The sequence below is a fragment of the Vigna angularis genome, chromosome 3 (genome assembly GCF_016808095.1).
Source record: "Vigna angularis cultivar LongXiaoDou No.4 chromosome 3, ASM1680809v1, whole genome shotgun sequence".
Classification (NCBI taxonomy): Eukaryota; Viridiplantae; Streptophyta; class Magnoliopsida; order Fabales; family Fabaceae; genus Vigna; species Vigna angularis.
Window position 1 is genome coordinate 39,780,515 of NC_068972.1, and position 18,347 is coordinate 39,798,861.

Sequence of the window (18,347 nt, forward strand, 5' to 3'; positions counted from 1 at the left end):
TCAACCAAAAGTAGCTATGGATTATATTTCTCCAACCAGGAAGCACAAAAATTATATTGATCATATGAACCCTTATAACAAGCTCTGTTATATATTGATAGATATATGGTAAAAATAAATAAAAATAAATCAAATACATAAACTCATCACTTTTTTCCAATTAAGACCTAAATATGACTTATATAAAAATAAAAAATATTATCTATTTTCCAAATCTTAACAAGTCTAAGGATTAATAAAGATGTGTGAAAGTCCATAGTCCAATATCTCAATAATAAAAAAAACAGATATTTTACATAATAATTTTTATATAATTTTAAACTGCTTTTATAAATATCTTAAAATTTTATTTAATGTTATTTATTCATATTAAGGTGATATATATATATATATATATATATATATATATATATAAAGTTAGTTTATGAATGAAAAATAAAATAAATATGAGTCTTAATATAAATCGTATAATGATAAAACTAACATTTCTTTAAAGTAATAAATATACAAATTAAATTAAACACGTAGAATTAATATATTATAATATGTGACTAAATTATTTTTAAAAATGAGTTTTTTTTTGTTAGATGATCTAATTCCAATAAAACTCAATAGAAACTAATTTACATCATAAACTTATTTTTTATTTTTTGTTTCTTTCCTTTTATTGTTTTTTTTTCTGAACAAATTAAAATAAAAGAAGTTGACAGTGTCTTTCATTATTATTAAACATCAAACATATTGTCCATGTGTGTCTTCATAAATAATTGAATAATAGAGTCTGCCATAAAAATAATTGAATAACTTTTTTGATATTTATACTTTTAAATAATTAAATATATAGTAATTTTTGTCTGCTATGTTTTCTCATATAATAAGTGATAAATTATTCAATCACCACACCCACGTAACATGACACCTATGTTTCTTCGACTTACTTATAGCTGGTCGGATTATAAGACCTCCTTATTATTCCACCATTGTTTTCACTTATTTATTTATTTTTAAATACTTTTGTAGTTATTTTGTCTTCCTATTATTTAGTTTTTCTCATTCCATCATCTATTGGTTTTTTATATATGTTTTTTATTAGTGAAGTTTATTTGATCTTTTTATAGTGTTTCCGATTCGAGCTTATCTACTTTATATATACCTACTGAATTATCATAAATAAATGTTTAAAATAAAATAAAATTGGTTCAGTTTAAGGAATGAAGATTTAGTCTTAAATTCTGTGCAGTTGTGTGTGATTACATCACCAAATGTTATGTATTAATTAATTAAAACAATAATTTTATTTTAAAATAATTACATAATTATTTTTAAGTTAATAATTACATACTATTGGTGTTTTATTTTCTTTAATATTCTTAATACTATTTTTAAAATTTAAATAATTATTCATAATAAAAATTATTTTCAATTTCATCATTGTAGTAATTATTTTTTAAATTCAAATAATTAATTATAAAGTAATTACTTTCACTTTCATTATTTTAGTAATTGTTGTTTCAAATTTAAATAATCATTCATAATAAAAATCTATTTACATAATATTATTTGTAATATTTTTTTATTTCAATAATTAAAATTTATTTTATCTATAATAATATATATAACTTGATATATTTTTTGTTTTTTCAATTTTATTCTTTTAATAACTACTTTTAAAATTTAAATAATATTTATAATAATACATAAATTCTGGTAAATATATCTTAATAAATATATAAATTTATTTTATATATTAATTTAATAACATTATAATATTATTACCTACTAATATAATATTATAAATATTAAAAAATGTGTACATATATACACGATAACACATGTCTTTATGTTAATATACTATAAATTATATTGTTTTTTAATTAATTATTTATGAAAAGTAATAAAAATATAATTTTTAATGTAATAAAAATATCAATACAATTACACACAAACTTATTTATGTTTGTTAATAATTTGAATATTATTACAACATTTATTTATATTTGTTTATTATAAATTGTTACTATAATCACATGTAGACAAGAGGCTTCATGCAATTTCAGCCATTTTGGAATATTCCACAGTGCACCATACCACCAGAAAATCCAATCCAATAATTTGCCCTAAAAAATATCTTCCTAATCTAATCTTCCAAAACATCCTAAAACATCACAGCGTCGTCGTATCGTATGCCTTCTCCCTTAACAAAATCTCCCTAAGAAAATTTGGAGAAAAGGAAAAGAAAAAACAAACCCTGGAAGAGAAAACACAATTACTTGCACTCTCTCTTCTTCTTCTGCAGTAAAACCCTAGCAATCGATCTCACCGTTTCCTCTTCCTTTCTAGAACCTTCTATTCGAATCCTCAGATCCATTTGCAAGGCTGGCGGGTATTTGGGTCAAGTAATGGCGGATCCGCCAGGTATCCGCCGCGACTTTCGATTATCCATCATAGGGTTATCCCGTTTTCAAGATTGTTTTCGCTGTTGTCAAGAAGAAGAGAACGAAGAAGAAGAAAAGTAAAGCATGCTGAGCGTGGTGCGCGTGCACCTGCCCTCGGAAATTCCTATTGTAGGTTGCGAACTCACACCCTACGTCCTCCTTCGCCGTCCTGATAAGACCATCTCTACCGACGATGTTTCCGAAATCGCCCCTTTAGATGGTCATTTCCTTCGCTACAAATGGTCTGTTCCTTCCTCCGTGCACTCTTTTATTCCCTTTCTGTTTTCTTCCCTGTTTATGAAATAGTCGGGATTGACTTTCGGTCAAACAAAAGGGGATTATTAGGATTTGACAAAATTAACCTCTTAGTTTTTGGTTGACATGATTAGTTTGCCAGGGTGTTATAACAAAACCTGTTTTTCGGTTGTGTCCGAGTTGAAAAGAAGTGTGCTGAGTGGTTGTTTTACTTTTCTTATCCTTTGGATTTTGTAATATTATGAGTTAAAGTAAGAGTATGTGGTTTTACAAAGATTTTAAAAAGTGATAAATGTTGTGGTGGTTTTTAAATTGCACTTGGGAACTAGTTCGATTGTTTTGGCATTGTGGGAAACTGGGGATATGGTCAAGATTCCAAATTTTGTCATTGTGTACAATTATTGATAAAAGTTTAATATGGGCTGGGAGCTCAAAAACCTTGATACGTGATCACAACCAAAAACCTTGATGGCCCGGATGGTGGTATTGTTTTTGAAAGCTTGGGTGTTACTGCTATCTTCTTTTCTTTTTGTTATAATGATGGGAGTTCTGTAAGTAACTCTTAGGTTAAGAGCTTTTGAGGGTAGGATGGAAGATGCCACTTATAGATTGAATGATATAATAGGCACTAGGACTTTCCTGTGATGGGTCTATTTTCATGTGTTGTGTGTAATAGAATGTGTCATAAATTTGGGTTGTGTCCCAAAATCATGATGCCAAGAACAGCTGAAATCCTGATTGCAGCTGTTTTAAAAAGCTTTGGGTGTTATTAGAATTCTTTTAGTTTGTATTATGTAAGACTAAAAGATTTTGAGAATAGGATGAAAGCCTTGTGCTGCATTGATGCAAATTAGTTGAATGATATACTAGGCGCTATGATTGTTGGTTAATGCATTCTCAGGCATTGGGATGCAATTGTATGCGGAACTGCACCTGTGCACTTTCTCAGTTTCCATAGAAAATAAATAGCTTCTCTTGTAGACCTTTCCAGCACAAATCTAAGTTAATTCTTTGCAATTTCAGTCTCATCTCTTGATCTATGGACAGCCACTGTTACCATAAGTTCATAGCGTAGGTCATATGTTTAATCCCTATGTAATTTAACACAATTCTGAATGTTTCCCATTTTTCTTATATATTGGAGTCAAAGTTCTCATTCCCTATTCATCTATCATGTTTAAATCTTGAAATCTCATTAAATAACCATGATTGATCTGTGTTGTGGTTTTGACAAGTTTTATGCTTATTCCTGGGAGCCTAACACAATCCTCCTCCTCCCCAGCTTAGGACTGGCTATGAGATCATGGGTAGAGTTTTCTCTTTATTAAAATTAGCCTTCATAAAGTTATGTTTTGTTAACTATTCATCAAAATTTCTCTCTAAGCTTTGAATTTTGGGTTATGGGATAATTCATCCTCTTATAGTTTTTCCTAGACGTGGAATTGAGTTTAAATATAGTTAACAGTGAAAGATATCACACTAAAATATTTGTTGTTTCTATAGTTTTACTGAAATATGTTATTGTACTTCTATTTTTTGTTGTGAATGAGAAATTTGGTAGTTCATCAACCTCTTATAGGTATGTGAGATATTCTGCTATCCAATTTTATGTTAGGTGCAGCAACTCAAAGTAACTAAAAACTATTTGTTAAGTAAAAAAGGATGTGGAGACATCCTGGATTCCTATTTCCTTGGTCTCCAAAATGTCAATGAGTACTTGCAGCATCACAATAGGAATCCAAAATATTGGGGTTATCCTGTGTGCCTGTATATAGAGGCAGACACAGTGTCACACACCAACATCCTCCAAAGAAGCAAAGCTGGAAGCATTCTTGTGTCCAACTTGCATATGTAATACCCAGTCTTGTTACCATGAGCATGGAAAATTTTATAGGGAATATGCTTTGTATTTAATTAATGATTCTAGATATATTGTAGGGTAGTTTAACATATACATTGTATCTGCTCGTCTTTGTAAGTGATGTGTTCAATTATATATAAACTATGGTTAATGTCTATATTTGTTGAGGAAACTGTGTTACTGCCTATCTACATACATGACATACTTATAAAAAATGACACTGTTACTTGCTTAGTTTTTAAATGTTATGTAGATAGTTCTTGGGCTTTATAGGTTCGTAGTTAATTTGTCTGCATTCAAATGGTCAAGTGGAGAAAGATATAACTTCTGGTTTTTCTGTGCTGATGATCGTATTACTTGTAACTGTCTCATGCAGTCTGGGTTTTGCCTGTAAGTTTAATTTAAAAGTTGTTTGTGGGTGAAAGGTTGTACTTGTAGTAGTATGTGTATGTACTAAGGTTCAAATTCTTTATCTTGATACTCCCTCTTTTTTTTTTTCATATTTTGGTTTTGGGTTAATTGGTATGTCCTGGATTCTTAATTTATCACTCATGAATCATTCACATATTTGTTTGCTTATTCACTTTATTTAATATATATTTCATCCCAAGTATGTTACCTTTATACACTTTCTATTAGTCTGATTTTAACGTTTGATATTTTACATTGTCTGATTCTGTCCTTTGGCCCTTACATTTGGCAGGTATCGTGTACAGAGTGATAAAAAAGTTGCTGTCTGTAGCATACATCCATCAGAGCAAGCCACACTGCAATGCCTAGGTTGTGTTAAAGCCAAAATACCTCTTTCTAAGAGTTACCATTGCACCACAAAGTGTTTTTCAGATGCATGGCAGCATCATCGTGTCTTACATGATCGTGCTGCAAGTGCTCTTAATGAAAATGGAAATGAGGAGGAAGAGGTATTTGGGCGCTTTAATAGTACTGGGTCTGGGACAATCAATTCCAGCTTATCTGCTTCTGCTTCAAGTGCTAGCTTGACAAATGGGTCTGCAACAAATTTGTATCCAGCTGCTATTACACAAAGAAGTGGTGAAACTTGGTTTGAAGTTGGACGATCTAAGACTTATACCCCTACCGCTGATGATGTTGGTCATGTCCTTAAGTTTGAGTGTGTTGTAGTTGATGCCGAGACGAAACTGCCTTTGGGGCCTGTTAACACTATACTAACTTCACGTGTCATTCCTGCTCCTTCACCTATTCCACGCCGGCAGATACGTGTTGATGGAGTGGGGCATTTAGATGTTGATGCGAGAATGACAACTTCAGGAACTTTTACTGTTTTATCCTACAATATATTGTCTGAAGCATATGCCTCAAGTGACCTATACAATTACTGCCCTTCTTGGGCACTTTCTTGGCCATATCGCCGGCAAAATTTGTTACGAGAAATTGTTGGTTACCGTGCAGACATTATTTGTCTTCAGGAGGTACATGAGCATGTTCTTGCTTCTGATTTTGGTTGAATAAACTTGTTTTATTTACTTGGCACCTTAACTATTTATTTTGACGAGAATGGTGTTGAATTAACTGGCAGGGAAGTTAGAGTTGCAGTTACTACATACACACTTCTTGAAAAACTATGGAAGAAAATTATTAAAAAGGATTTAGGGGTCTGTTGTTTGTTGTCTATAACCATAGAACATTGTGACATCATGTAATCCATATTGATGACCTACTTAATGGGAAAAGGGTTGGTTATTTATTTGGTATTTAAATTAATTATTTCGCTTTGTTGGCATAATCTCTTTAGTTGATTCTTTTATTGTGAATTATTAAGTAACAGTAAACATTACCATAATTTCCATGCATGTGTATGTTTGCGGTTTTTCTCCTTATTTTTGGAGGGAGGGGTCTGTTATTCTGAAAATTTAAGTTCTAGTTCTTTATTCTCTTCTGATCTTAATATCCTCATAGCCAGCTTCGAAATTTTTGATTTCAATAGCTTCTGTATTAGCTAATGGACAACCTTTTTCCCCTCCAGGTTCAAAGCGATCATTATGATGAATTTTTTTCTCCTGAACTGGACAAACATGGCTATTATGGTCTTTACAAGAGAAAAACCAATGAGGTTGTTGCAATATTCTGGTCCTTGTGATCATAAACTTCAAAATATTTTATATGCTAAACACTTTCTGTGGGCTACAGGTGTACAGTAGCAACACAAATACAATTGATGGTTGTGCAACATTTTTCCGCAGAGACAGATTTTCACATGTGAAGAAATATGAGGTTGGACATTGATTTTGCACATGGCTGTTCAGTTATGTTTCTATACACATTAGAATGATGTGTGCTTGCCTGCAGGTTGAATTTAACAAGGCTGCACAGTCTTTGACAGAGGCTACAATTCCAACCACTCAGAAAAAAAGTGCCTTGAACAGACTGGTTAAGGTGGCTTATTTTGTGAAAGATTACATTTCACTTTTTATGTTCAGAAGGAAAAAAAATTATTGTCTCGTATAATTGTTACTTACCAAGTTTTTTTTGTATTAGGATAATGTTGCACTAATTGTTGTTCTAGAAGCAAAAGTTAACAATCAACCTTTTGATAATCCTGGGAAAAGGCAGCTTCTTTGTGTGGTAAGCTCTTTCGTGTACAATGATGTGTATTTTTTATTTGACATTTTCTTTCATTGCTTATTGCATTTGTTTATTGTTCCCCAGTTTCCTGGTTGTTACTGCATTCAGGAATTTTTCATCTGGTGACCATTTTGTATAGTACGGGTCCTGGAAGTTCCCTCATGCCCTTTTTCCATCATTACTATATAAATACTACCCAACTACCATTTTTTACGCATGTCATTTGGTGATGCATTGGGGGGACCCACTCTTTTACTTTCATCTCCTCTTCTGTTTTATTTTATTTTTTTTCCATTGAGCAAAAGAAAAATATCTTATTCTGGTAGTTATAAAAATAAAATAGATGAAGTTAATGGGTAATTTTCTTGAAACCATAATTTTGATCTTCCTCTATGATAGATATGCTATCTCTCCCATGTACCTACCCCCTTTTAGATCTATGTTGAACTACTTTTATAGGGATTCTACTTGTAACTCCTAATACATATTTCTTGTGAACTTTAGGCAAACACACATGTAAATGTCCCCCAAGATTTAAAGGATGTGAAAATCTGGCAGGTATAATTATTTTCTAGTCTGTTCTTATCAAGAAGATTGTTTTGGACATTACTCTATCTAATTGTTTTCTCTCCTATTTTAGGTTCACACTCTCTTAAAAGGGTTGGAAAAAATAGCTGCAAGCGCAGACATTCCAATGTTGGTTTGTGGAGATTTTAATTCAGTTCCGGGAAGGTTTGATGAATACTTTCCTTTATACTTTTTCTTTTGTTTTTTTATTTTGGAAGGATATTGTATTTATAATGGTTAATCTGAACTTTGTTGCAGTGCTCCTCATGCACTTCTTGCAATGGGGAAAGTAGACCCTTCACATCCCGATTTAGCAGTTGACCCACTTAACATTTTACGTCCTCACAGCAAGTTGGTTCATCAGTTACCACTGGTAATTTGTTGGACTGCATCCCATTATGGAATGGGATATTCAAAATTTGCTCGTTTACTTATTTTAGTTCTGTTTTTTGTATCATTTGTTCCATTGAATATGCTGTTCGTGTCATAAATTTAGGTCAGTGCATACTCATCTTTTGCGAGAACAGTTAGCCTTGGATATGATCAGCATAAAAGGAGACTGGACAGTGGAACAAATGAACCTTTATTCACAAATGTCACTAGAGATTTTATCGGCACTCTAGATTATATATTTTACACAGGTGGGCATGTTGTATATCATTTTGCTAAATTTAAAGTCTATATATTAGTCACCTTTTTATGAAGCGATATGACTTGTGGTTTCAGCGGATTCTTTAGTTGTGGAGTCATTATTGGAGTTACTGGACGAGGAGAGTTTGAGGAAGGACACTGCACTTCCTTCACCTGAATGGTCCTCAGATCACATAGCTCTCTTAGCTGAGTTCCGCTGCTGCAAGAATAAATCTAGGCGTTGACGTTTAAGGTAGTTGCCATCCTCTGCCTCCACCCCTTCCACAAGCATGTAGCATACTTGATTAGTTATTATTGAAGAAGATTAATGTCATGAACTTTCTTTGGGTGCTTGGTTCCTTTAAAGTGTAAAGGCTGTCAAGTCTCCTGTTTATTAGCAGAAAAAATGGTGATAGGGTTGTGTCATTTAGAGTGAGGGTTGGGAAGAAGGATGTAATGGATGAAAATAATGAGAGGTGGTGGAACTAGGTAGTAATTTACAATTTTGAATTATCAGAGAGAGGACATTTGCTGTCAGTGTCCTAAAATTGCAAACAAACCGTGTAGCACCCATGTAATGCCACCGTGTATCTGACTCCTTAGAATGCTGTTTTAACATTGACATTGAGGAATTTCTTGTATAGGCAGCCTTTGAATTTGTATGTTCCCTTGTCAACTTGTTAAAGATGCTCGCATGAGCAACATGCGTATTATTCTGCGGCAGCCCTGCAAAGAAATGTTAACTGTCATGAAGACAGACATTGTCATGATATTAGGAGCTACTCTGTGTTCTGAGATTATTCACACTAGTATGCTCGGGGGCATAAGATGGTTTTAAACATGGTTTAAGAGTAAAAGAATGTTAAGTACTGATTGAACAAATTTGTTGTCTTTTCCTGTCTATTTCACATCCTGCTCCAGTATGACATTGGTTAGAGTTTGGGTGTATTGTTTGCATGCTTTTCAAGGATTGTTTAATTTTTTTTTTTTGATGATCACTTCCATTCCTTGTAGGTCAGTTTCAGACATACATAAAGAAAAAGGCTCAAAGAAGCATTTGGTTGGTAAGTTTTTTGTAAAAATGGTAGATCATGCCTGTCTTTTTCAGGTATCTCCATGTGGGGATTATAGCAATGATCTGCTGTGTATCATCATGTCACCTTTATCTCATAGAAAAAATTATGATTTTCTGCCTTATTGACTTGTCTCTTTCTTGACGCCCTCTCCCCAAATCTCCTAGTTTTTCTTTTCCCTTTAAAAGGGAATTTTCTCATAGATGCCCATTGGGGCTCCATACTCCATACATCTTATTACTAGCAATAGTAAAGAACTAGTGACCCCTTCCAACCTAGTTACCGCCTCGGAGCCCTATGCCTGGAGCTCCAAATTCTCACGTATCTGTCCTGTTAATCTTCGAAACTTGATAATTGTTTTCGTTTAGCTCTGTCCATCAGAAACTTGACAAATTTGGTATGGCGTAATTGATAATGATGTAGAATAGAATTTAAAATGGGATGAGATCTGAACTGTTGCAATGATTATATATTGGCAAAATAGGAAGAGATGCTTACAACTAGTGATTGTAAGAAAGGGCTTGATCAGTATTCTTCTTGTGTTGCTTAAAAAAACATTAACATTCTATTTTTCATCACAGTACGACAAAATGAATGTTGTGTTTTTGCAGAATGTTTTGTTGGAGAATTATTTATTTTCATTACACCTTTTGACACCTTTGATCAATAAAGTTATTTCGAACAGATCTTTTTCAATTAAAGAAACAACAGAGTTGAGGTGTTCGCAAAATGCTTAATGAAAGATATATCTGTTTAAATAAGAAAAATAAGACTGTTCAGAATTTTTTTTTTAAGAGAAGAAAATAAAACTGTAAAATGATTGTAGTTTTTTTTAAGTATAATTATCCATCCTAACCACCTCATCATTCATGGAATTTTAATGGACCTAAATAATTATAAAAAAAAAATTAATACATCATACTAGCTTACTAGGTGGTATGGGTAATTGATTGTAAAATTAAACACAACATTGTTAAAAGCCTTTGTAATTATGGATGTTCATTACCATATAATTCCTACCATTGTATTGTAGTTTTATTTTATGTGCATGTTGAGTTATTATACTACCAAAAGGTCCAAATTTTCGCGTGAAAATATTAATCAAAAGCAATCAAATCATCAATTTTAGCGATCTTATCGATGGTCTCTCTACAATTTATCTAAACAAAATCACTAGCTCCACGCTTTACTTCATAATCAATTTTATATTTCAGATTATAGTGTAAAATGAGACTAAGATAACTTGCAACATGCGATGACTTATGTAATTGGTTGTTTCATCTTTGATCAACGATTTTCCAAAAAGAAGTGTTCATAAGAAAAATAAAAGTAATTAAACTAGAAAATCAAATAAGTGAAAAATAATTAGTTATCATTACACAATCTAAAGAAGGATTAGGAAGGACTCCATCATTCCACTATATTTTCACAATGTCAAAGATTTATCTTGATTTCATAATAAAAACTTATAAAATAAATAAATCAAACTTCTTTCATAAATTAACCTCAACTTTCACTTTTCAATTTTAGTAGAAGTTACATATAAGACTTATAAAAAACGGTTAACACTCGTAGGTTGATTTATAAATAGGAAAACACTTTCCACTTAAGCTTGTCATTTTCTTATCGAGAACTCAGTTTTGTTGTTCGCTTATACTCGGGCTTCTTGTGTCGAAATTGTAGTTGTAGAATAAGGCATAATCATTCAAATTAACAAAAATTACTTGCACACGGTTTTTTAACACCCCAAAATACACATTTACTACCGTAAATTGATAACCTAAAAAAGGCACCACATGAAGAAAGAAATAGCAAAAAATTTGTGTTTAAATTTGCAAATTTCAAGGTTAATATGTCCTAATTGTCAAAAGGACTGTTTTTAGTACCAAATTTCTTCTTTTCTCTACCACCTCATTAGCTATGCACTTTAAAGCATTTCAAATAGGGAAACAATTGTAGCAAGTATTCACGGCTTCGGTTCTGCAAGGGAATAAAGGAACTGTTAGAAAAACCAGTCCAGCAAATAATTGGAATTTTTCACTAGAGGAATGCTACCAATATACTCTTTTGAACAAGCTATCATTGGTTAAAATTTATTGAAAATCGCAATTTTTTATAAGTCTGACTCTTCATTTCTTCAAGAATTATAACCAATCAGAAATAGTGTGTTAAAGAGTATGTTGCTAGCATTCCTTTTATACAGAAATAGTGCTATGTTCAGGTAGGAATTTGCCTTGATGCCAATACATCCATACACGTCAAGGGTCGTAATTTTGTTGGAACAGGACTTTGAGAGTTCCTCCAGACTTTTGTCAGTCACACCAACTATTCCAAACAAGCTACATATGCCTTTCAACAAATCAGTAAGAGAAATGATTTTTGGATAACACAAAGCATAGTATGAAAGAAGTAAATATGCACTATATAATAGAAATTTTAGTTAAGATTAATTAAAAAAATGTCATGTACAAGTGTTGCAAAAGTGAATGTCATAGTCCTCACTGGAACAAAAAAATGAACATTCAAACCCCTTATCCAACCATATATCATGAGAAGAATTTAGGTTCATAGTATGACAAGAACAAAAAAATTTCAGAAGTCAAGACTGCACCTCCCAGTACTGTAAATTCAAGTGCTACAAATTTCTCAAATTAATATACCTTAGAAACTGAAGATAGGTGCAACCCTTTGCAATGGATATGACCCCTTCATCAGTCACACGTGTGCACCTATCATGCAAAATTATGAATACAAGCACTTTACTTTAATATGACAGATAGATGTTTAGATTGAAGATTCATTTACCATGTCAGATTGAGGGATTCAAGGTTCTTGCACTTAGAAATACAGGAGAGTCCTTCATCTGAAAGATTCTGCAAGCAAAATTGTATCCATTAGTTGTCTGCATTAGATAGGGTTGCCCAGAGATAATAGCAGAAACCCAATACTTTTTACCTGGGCACCACAGAGATCCAAAAACTTCAGACGTGATAGAAGACCTAAGTTCCTGTAAGCTGCATCTGTGAAACTGAATAATAGTAATGATATGAATTAATGAAATTCCAGGGCAGTACAACTTGAATTTAGCGTCAAGTTTCAAGGCCAACCTTGACAGTGCATAGAGATTCAAACGCTGAAGAGAAAGACATTTTGGCAACAAACTCATCAAACTTTCATCTGTTAATTTGACGCACCTAAATATCAAATTATGAGACAAGCATCAGAAGATAGGTATAATTGACCCCAGTGTTCATCATAATCCTCCCACCCCAAACCATCACTTTACTGATCCATGATCTGGGAAATAATATTTACAATCTCATAGCATGCAAGATGTTACAAAATCTGTTATAATTTACTGGCGATACCTTGTCAAATTTAGTGACTCTAGTTCTGGATAATTGTCAGCAATAAGTTGTACACCTTGGTCTGAAATATTCTGCAATTATCATAAAAGTACTTTGTTCAGACATCAGAGGATACAAGTGCCAACTCTCAATAGATAATTTTCAATTTATCATAAACTATAAATATGAAGTTGCATTAAGGCACAAAATACCATTTCTTATCGAGATAAAGCTAAGAGAACAAGGATTTGTTGTGTTAGAATAATTACATTTATGTATTATCATTAAGTCTAGGTATAGTACTTTGTTCAGACATCAGAGGATATAAGTGCCAATTCTCAATAGATAATTTTCAATTTATCATAAACTATAAATATGAAGTTGCATTAAGGCACAAAATACCATTTCTTATCGAGATAAAGCAAAGAGAACAAGGATTTGTTGTGTTAGAATAATTACATCTATGTATTATCATTAAGTCTAGGTATAGGGGTTAGAATGTTGGGAACTTCTATCAGTTGTACCTATAGTTCTACACCTAGGTGTCTAGGGCAGGAGAGGCCCTTACTCTTCCATGGATTCTTGTATATGTTTTTCATTATAAATAGAAGATTGAGAGACGGGTCTTTTAAAAATCCCTCTAAACATATATCTTCTCTTTGTTTGAATCTCAAGTTGGTATTAAAGTGGGTCGATCATGCTCTAGTTTTTGTCTCGTCTAGTTCGTCGACACTAGTTTGCGCTGTCTGCGGCTATCCAACTCCATTGTTGTTCACCACTGTCTGCAATTGTCCTGTACTGCTTGACATTGTCCAACGTTGTCAACCACTATTCACTGTCCATTCATCCCCATCTACCATCGGCAACCACCAGATTTGGATTGCCACTCCGAGAGACGACCAACACCACCAGCCCGGAAGCCTACATTAGTCCCATATGCCACACGCACCATGTCTATCCTCATTGACACTCTACGTGTGAAGCTCACGCACCACCTTCCTCTCACCCGAGCAACAATGTTGCTTTGGTTGTGTTTGTCGGCCCTTCCTCTATTGTTTTTGTCCTTGGTTGCCTTTTACAAGCAAGGTTTAACGGGCTATCTAGGGTTTCCTAGTTAAAACCTTGTTTTGTTCCTGAGTGGCTGTTTTGCTACTGTTGTCTCATTCCCTGGAAGTCCTTCCATTTCCTCTGAAAAATTAAATGCAAAAATACCTCTCTTGGTCTGCAACTGTTGAAATGTGGTTTCTTGGCCAATGTCATCATGACCACCTTGAGCAAGATGGAAGCCATGTGCCTCCCGGAAAAGCTGAACCGTGGAAACAAGTTGATTTCCAACTTTGTGCTCTATTGTGGCAGTATGTAGAACCAAGACTTCTAATGTCCCTTAGAGCTTTCACAACATGCCACTCCTTTTGGAAGAAAGCTTAAAACATTTATATCAATGATATCCAATGCCTCTATATTATGCAAGCAAGCTTGCATCTCTCAAAATGACTGACCGTGATATGGTCTCTTTCATGACTAATGCCCTATCTGCAATAGAAGAACTAAAAATGTTCTTGGAAGTCGAATTTTTTGGAGGAAATCAAGAAGAAAGTTGACAAATATTATATTGAGGTAGTTCAATCAAAAGAGGTACACTATTGACATACTACAAGAGACAAGTATGCTTGATTGTAATCTAGTAGATAGTCCTATGGACCAAAATCATAAACTAATAATGGAAGAAGGTGAACATTTCCTAATCCAGGAAGATATAGGCAGCTGGTTGGAAAGCTAATTTATCTTACTATTAAGAGGCATGATCTATCTTTTGCAGGTGGAGTAATTAGTCAGCTTATGCAGGCACCATGTATTGATCATTGGAATACCATCATTAGTATTTTAAGGTACCTCATAAAGGCTCCAGGACAAGGTTTGCTATACGAAGATAAAGAAAATATTCAGGGTACTATTATGCTAATTGGGCAAGCTCCTCCAGTGACAAATGCTCTACTATAAGATATTGTGTCTTCCTCGGAGGAAATATTATCTCATAGAAAAGTAAAAAGCAAAATGCAGTGGCCCGATGTTGAAGCTAAAGATCGAGCAATGGTGTCTCTTACTTGTAAACTTATATGGTAGAAATTTGTCAGCCCAACCCAGCTTACTTTTTGATGAGTCAGAAATTTTGTAATCAGCTTGACCCACCACAAGTTCGTGGATTAGTGAGTTGTCTCACTTAAGAATATTTTGTTCTTTCAATTTATTTTATATATTTAGTGCAATACAATCAAGGCGGATTGACCCAACTCATTTCTTTATAGCAATACAATCAAAGTGTTCACCTATTTCACCAAACTTATTATAAAAATAGTGGGTGGAAATTAAAGTGTCAACCTGCATAACTTGGCAAACAAATAAATTAAACATCCAAACTATTCAAAAATTATTGGATAATATTGTAGTATTTAAAAAAATCAAATTGTTAACTTACACGATTAGAAGTAACAAATAATTATAATAAAAAACTTATGAAAAAATGGTATAAAAACTAATAAAGGGTTTTTATTAGTGGGTTATGCGTCAACCCACCTTCAACTCAGCTCGAATACATTTAACACGGTTAAGTGAGTTGGATTAAGTTTAATCCTCGTTTAAAAAACTAACTTTTTTCCAGCCGTGGTGAGCTAAGTTAGCTCACGGCTCGGAACATATTTTGACATCTCTACATTTCATCCCTTACCGAGAATAGATAAACCCATACCTAGCCCTTTAATGTTTCAAATATTAATTAAATAATTACTTTACAAAAAATAAAAATCATAGTAAATAAAACGTGATATTATCAAGTATTCAATATCAAAAGAAAATACATTTTCTTTTCTCCAATATTAAATATCAAGAAAGACATTATAACTATATAAATATCTAATAAGTGTATCAAATAACAATTGGATAAACTTCAACTAATTATATAAATGAGTAAAAATGATAAAATTTCTGCCTTAGAAATACGTTACACAACTAAAGACCAAAGAAAATTTAATATAAACTAGCAACAAGAATATAAAATGAAGGAATGCATAGTAAATGTACATACATGCAATACTAAATCAATAACACTGAATAAATTAATTACAAAACCGAGGCATACCTTACATCCACTTATGTTCAAGTCAACTATATGTTTGCAGTTCTTCACTATATATTGTAGTCCTAGGTCTGATACCCTGCAATTCGTATTTCAGTACTAATGATAAGGATTGACTTTTGAATGCAAATAAAGATTACCAGCTGCAAACATAAACATCAAACATTAAGAAAAGTTTAAAGCACCTGATATTCCAGTAGATCGAAAAGCTTTTGAGCTGGGGGCAACAACTGGTTATTGCTTCAATTCCTGTATCTGATATTTTTTGGCAGGCATTCAAATTTAAAGACTCCAAGCTTTGAAGAGAACTAAAACACTAGAAATGCTTCAAAATATTTGGTTAGAAACGCAGACAACATATATTCCATAACATAAAGTAGATGTTATTATGAGAGGATAATCAGATAAGACTTTTACATTTTAACTGCAACCAGGTAGATTTAGCCCATCAATATGCAATCAGTTATTGGTAGCCAATTCACAATCCAGGACAGTGGTTTCAGTTCGATGGTACCCATATCTTAATGTTTTTTTTTTCTCTTAGATACAATAAATTCTTATTTCTTCAATCCATGATCTGCATTCCCATGACCAGAATATAGCTGTAAATTTATGCTATCGTCTTTCTATTTATTATCCAATAAATTCACAATGACACAAGTTATATTTGGGACATGTGATATATCAACATGATATAATAACCAAAATTTTAAAAAGAGAAAGAAATACTAAAACTGGACTATACCATGTTAGTTTCATCTTTCATGCTCTCTAATTTTACCAAGCTCGATGAGGTTAGAAAAATTTTCCACTTTCAAATATATTAGCAACTGTTTGAAGCAAAATTCAGTATAGTGAAGTTAGAAAATATAAGAATACAAGATTTTGCAAATTGATTGGTGGACACTTCGCACTGTAGACACTTTTCGATCTCTATCATATCAAATCACCAAACATTCCCACACTTTTCTCTCTTTCTCTCTTAGTTGAGGCATCACACTAATCAATCTTGCTGTACACAACAGAGTAACAAATTTCTATGACGATATTTCGGTTAAACCAGCAGGCTACTTCCATCCTTAACATTCAAAGATAAATATACAAAAAAGTATAAAATAGTAAAAAATAAATACACGTGTTACCTTATCCTTAATAAGAATGAGATGCGTGTCTTCAACATCTCTCGCAAACTCAAGGTTAATCTGCTTCACATGGCTGTATCTAGGCTACAAGAATGCATCAAATTACACCCCCAAATAACCGCAAAATGTTAAACAAAAAGCCATAAAATAACAAATTTTAAAAACAAGGAAGCCATTATTTTTAAAATTCATCACCTAACATACGTTTTTTCATACATATGGATCAAGGATCAACAAGTTCAATAGAAAATGTTTATTATTGACTCTCACAATCAAGACACACTATACATAATGGTAATAAAGCCTTGTATTATTGATCTTGACACCTTAACAAACTCTTGCACTCACTTGACATCCATTATTTCGGCCTTCCTCCTCTCTATTACTTTACAATTACAAAAGTTTAATTTTTTTGATGACCAGATTACCCTTAAAACAAGTTATGAAGTAGGTATTTCGGAGTCAAAAAAGATCATTTTTTTATTATTACATAGTTAACATACTTCACCATATTCTTCAACCAAAACCAAACACAAGTTAAATAAATCAAAAAAGAAAAGAAAAAATACTGACCAAAGAAAGAGCAGCTATAAGGCGATTCCCCGCATTCTTTAACTCGCGCAAATTGAGAAACTAATTACAACAGAAAATAAAAAAAAGATTGATACCAAGAAATGAAAATGTAATTTAGTAAAAAACAAAAGACAATTGCTTAGAAGTAGATACCTCCCAAAGGGGTTGGCAAGAGAGAAGGGTTCGATGAACCGAAGGCGATACAAGAAGGAGCAAAACGAGGTCTGTGTTAGAAAGAGGTAATGTGCAGCAGACAATTTTGAAAACCTTTGGCACTGTTTCTCTGCACCAAATATTCTCCTTCGATTCTGCCTCTGCTGCGCCGTATTCCTCCATTCGCGTAAACTCAAGTTCCTGCTTCTGGTTTTTCAAATTCGAAACGTTTCGTTCCTAATGCACAAGTAAACTATGTTTTCTGATAAATGCAGAAACTGTGATAGAACTTAAAGCGTTTACTTTAATCCTTCATAACTATACATACCACAAATAAAATTTTAAATTTAATTTTTATAATTTTATACCTCTCTTAAGTAAATTCGAGCCATGTCCAATAAATTTTTTTCTATTAAAATGAGTTAAATTTTAATTTTGTTGTTGAATCATTAAGATTATTATAAATGGAAGAGAGAAACTGAAACTAAAACCTAACAAATGAATTAATTTTGACGGACATTTTTTTATTACAAAACATCTAATCAAATGAATGTTTGAGTTTGTATGTTTTGATCGA

At 32.6% G+C, this 18,347-nt stretch overlaps 2 protein-coding genes across 5 annotated transcripts; one reads left to right on the top strand and one right to left on the bottom strand.

Moving 5' to 3' along the window:
- Positions 1-2,148: 2,148 nt before the first annotated feature.
- Positions 2,149-15,052, top strand: LOC108318707 (carbon catabolite repressor protein 4 homolog 1). 2 transcript variants are annotated; one of them, XR_008247670.1, is made up of 13 exons: positions 2,149-2,677; positions 5,255-5,999; positions 6,554-6,640; positions 6,718-6,801; positions 6,877-6,963; positions 7,066-7,152; positions 7,657-7,710; positions 7,793-7,884; positions 7,978-8,092; positions 8,216-8,360; positions 8,446-8,602; positions 9,364-9,413; positions 14,589-15,052. XR_008247670.1 is itself a non-coding variant. In XM_052874606.1 (12 exons), the coding sequence occupies exons 1-11, from the start codon at positions 2,520-2,522 to the stop codon at positions 8,592-8,594; spliced, it is 1,803 nt and encodes a 600-aa protein (XP_052730566.1). In that variant the 5' UTR covers positions 2,149-2,519; the 3' UTR covers positions 8,595-8,602; positions 9,364-9,546. The 2 variants fall into 2 exon arrangements, 1 of the variants encoding a protein (XP_052730566.1); XM_052874606.1 differs by lacking the exon at positions 14,589-15,052 and having other exon boundaries at positions 9,364-9,546.
- Positions 11,108-18,066, bottom strand: LOC108318695 (F-box protein At3g58530). Of its 3 annotated transcripts, none has more exons than XM_017556456.2 (12): positions 17,771-18,064; positions 17,618-17,677; positions 17,045-17,128; positions 16,088-16,218; positions 15,906-15,981; positions 12,791-12,861; positions 12,530-12,616; positions 12,378-12,450; positions 12,228-12,295; positions 12,083-12,151; positions 11,656-11,761; positions 11,108-11,402 (listed from the first exon to the last, which is right to left on the bottom strand). In XM_017556456.2, the coding sequence occupies exons 1-12, from the start codon at positions 17,951-17,953 to the stop codon at positions 11,337-11,339; spliced, it is 1,074 nt and encodes a 357-aa protein (XP_017411945.1). In that variant the 5' UTR covers positions 17,954-18,064; the 3' UTR covers positions 11,108-11,336. The 3 variants fall into 3 exon arrangements, 2 of the variants coding, with proteins under 2 accessions (XP_017411945.1, XP_017411946.1); XR_008247671.1 differs by having other exon boundaries at positions 11,381-11,402; positions 11,656-11,771; positions 17,771-18,066; XM_017556457.2 differs by lacking the exon at positions 12,083-12,151 and having other exon boundaries at positions 17,771-18,065.
- Between the last annotated feature and the right edge of the window lie 281 nt (positions 18,067-18,347).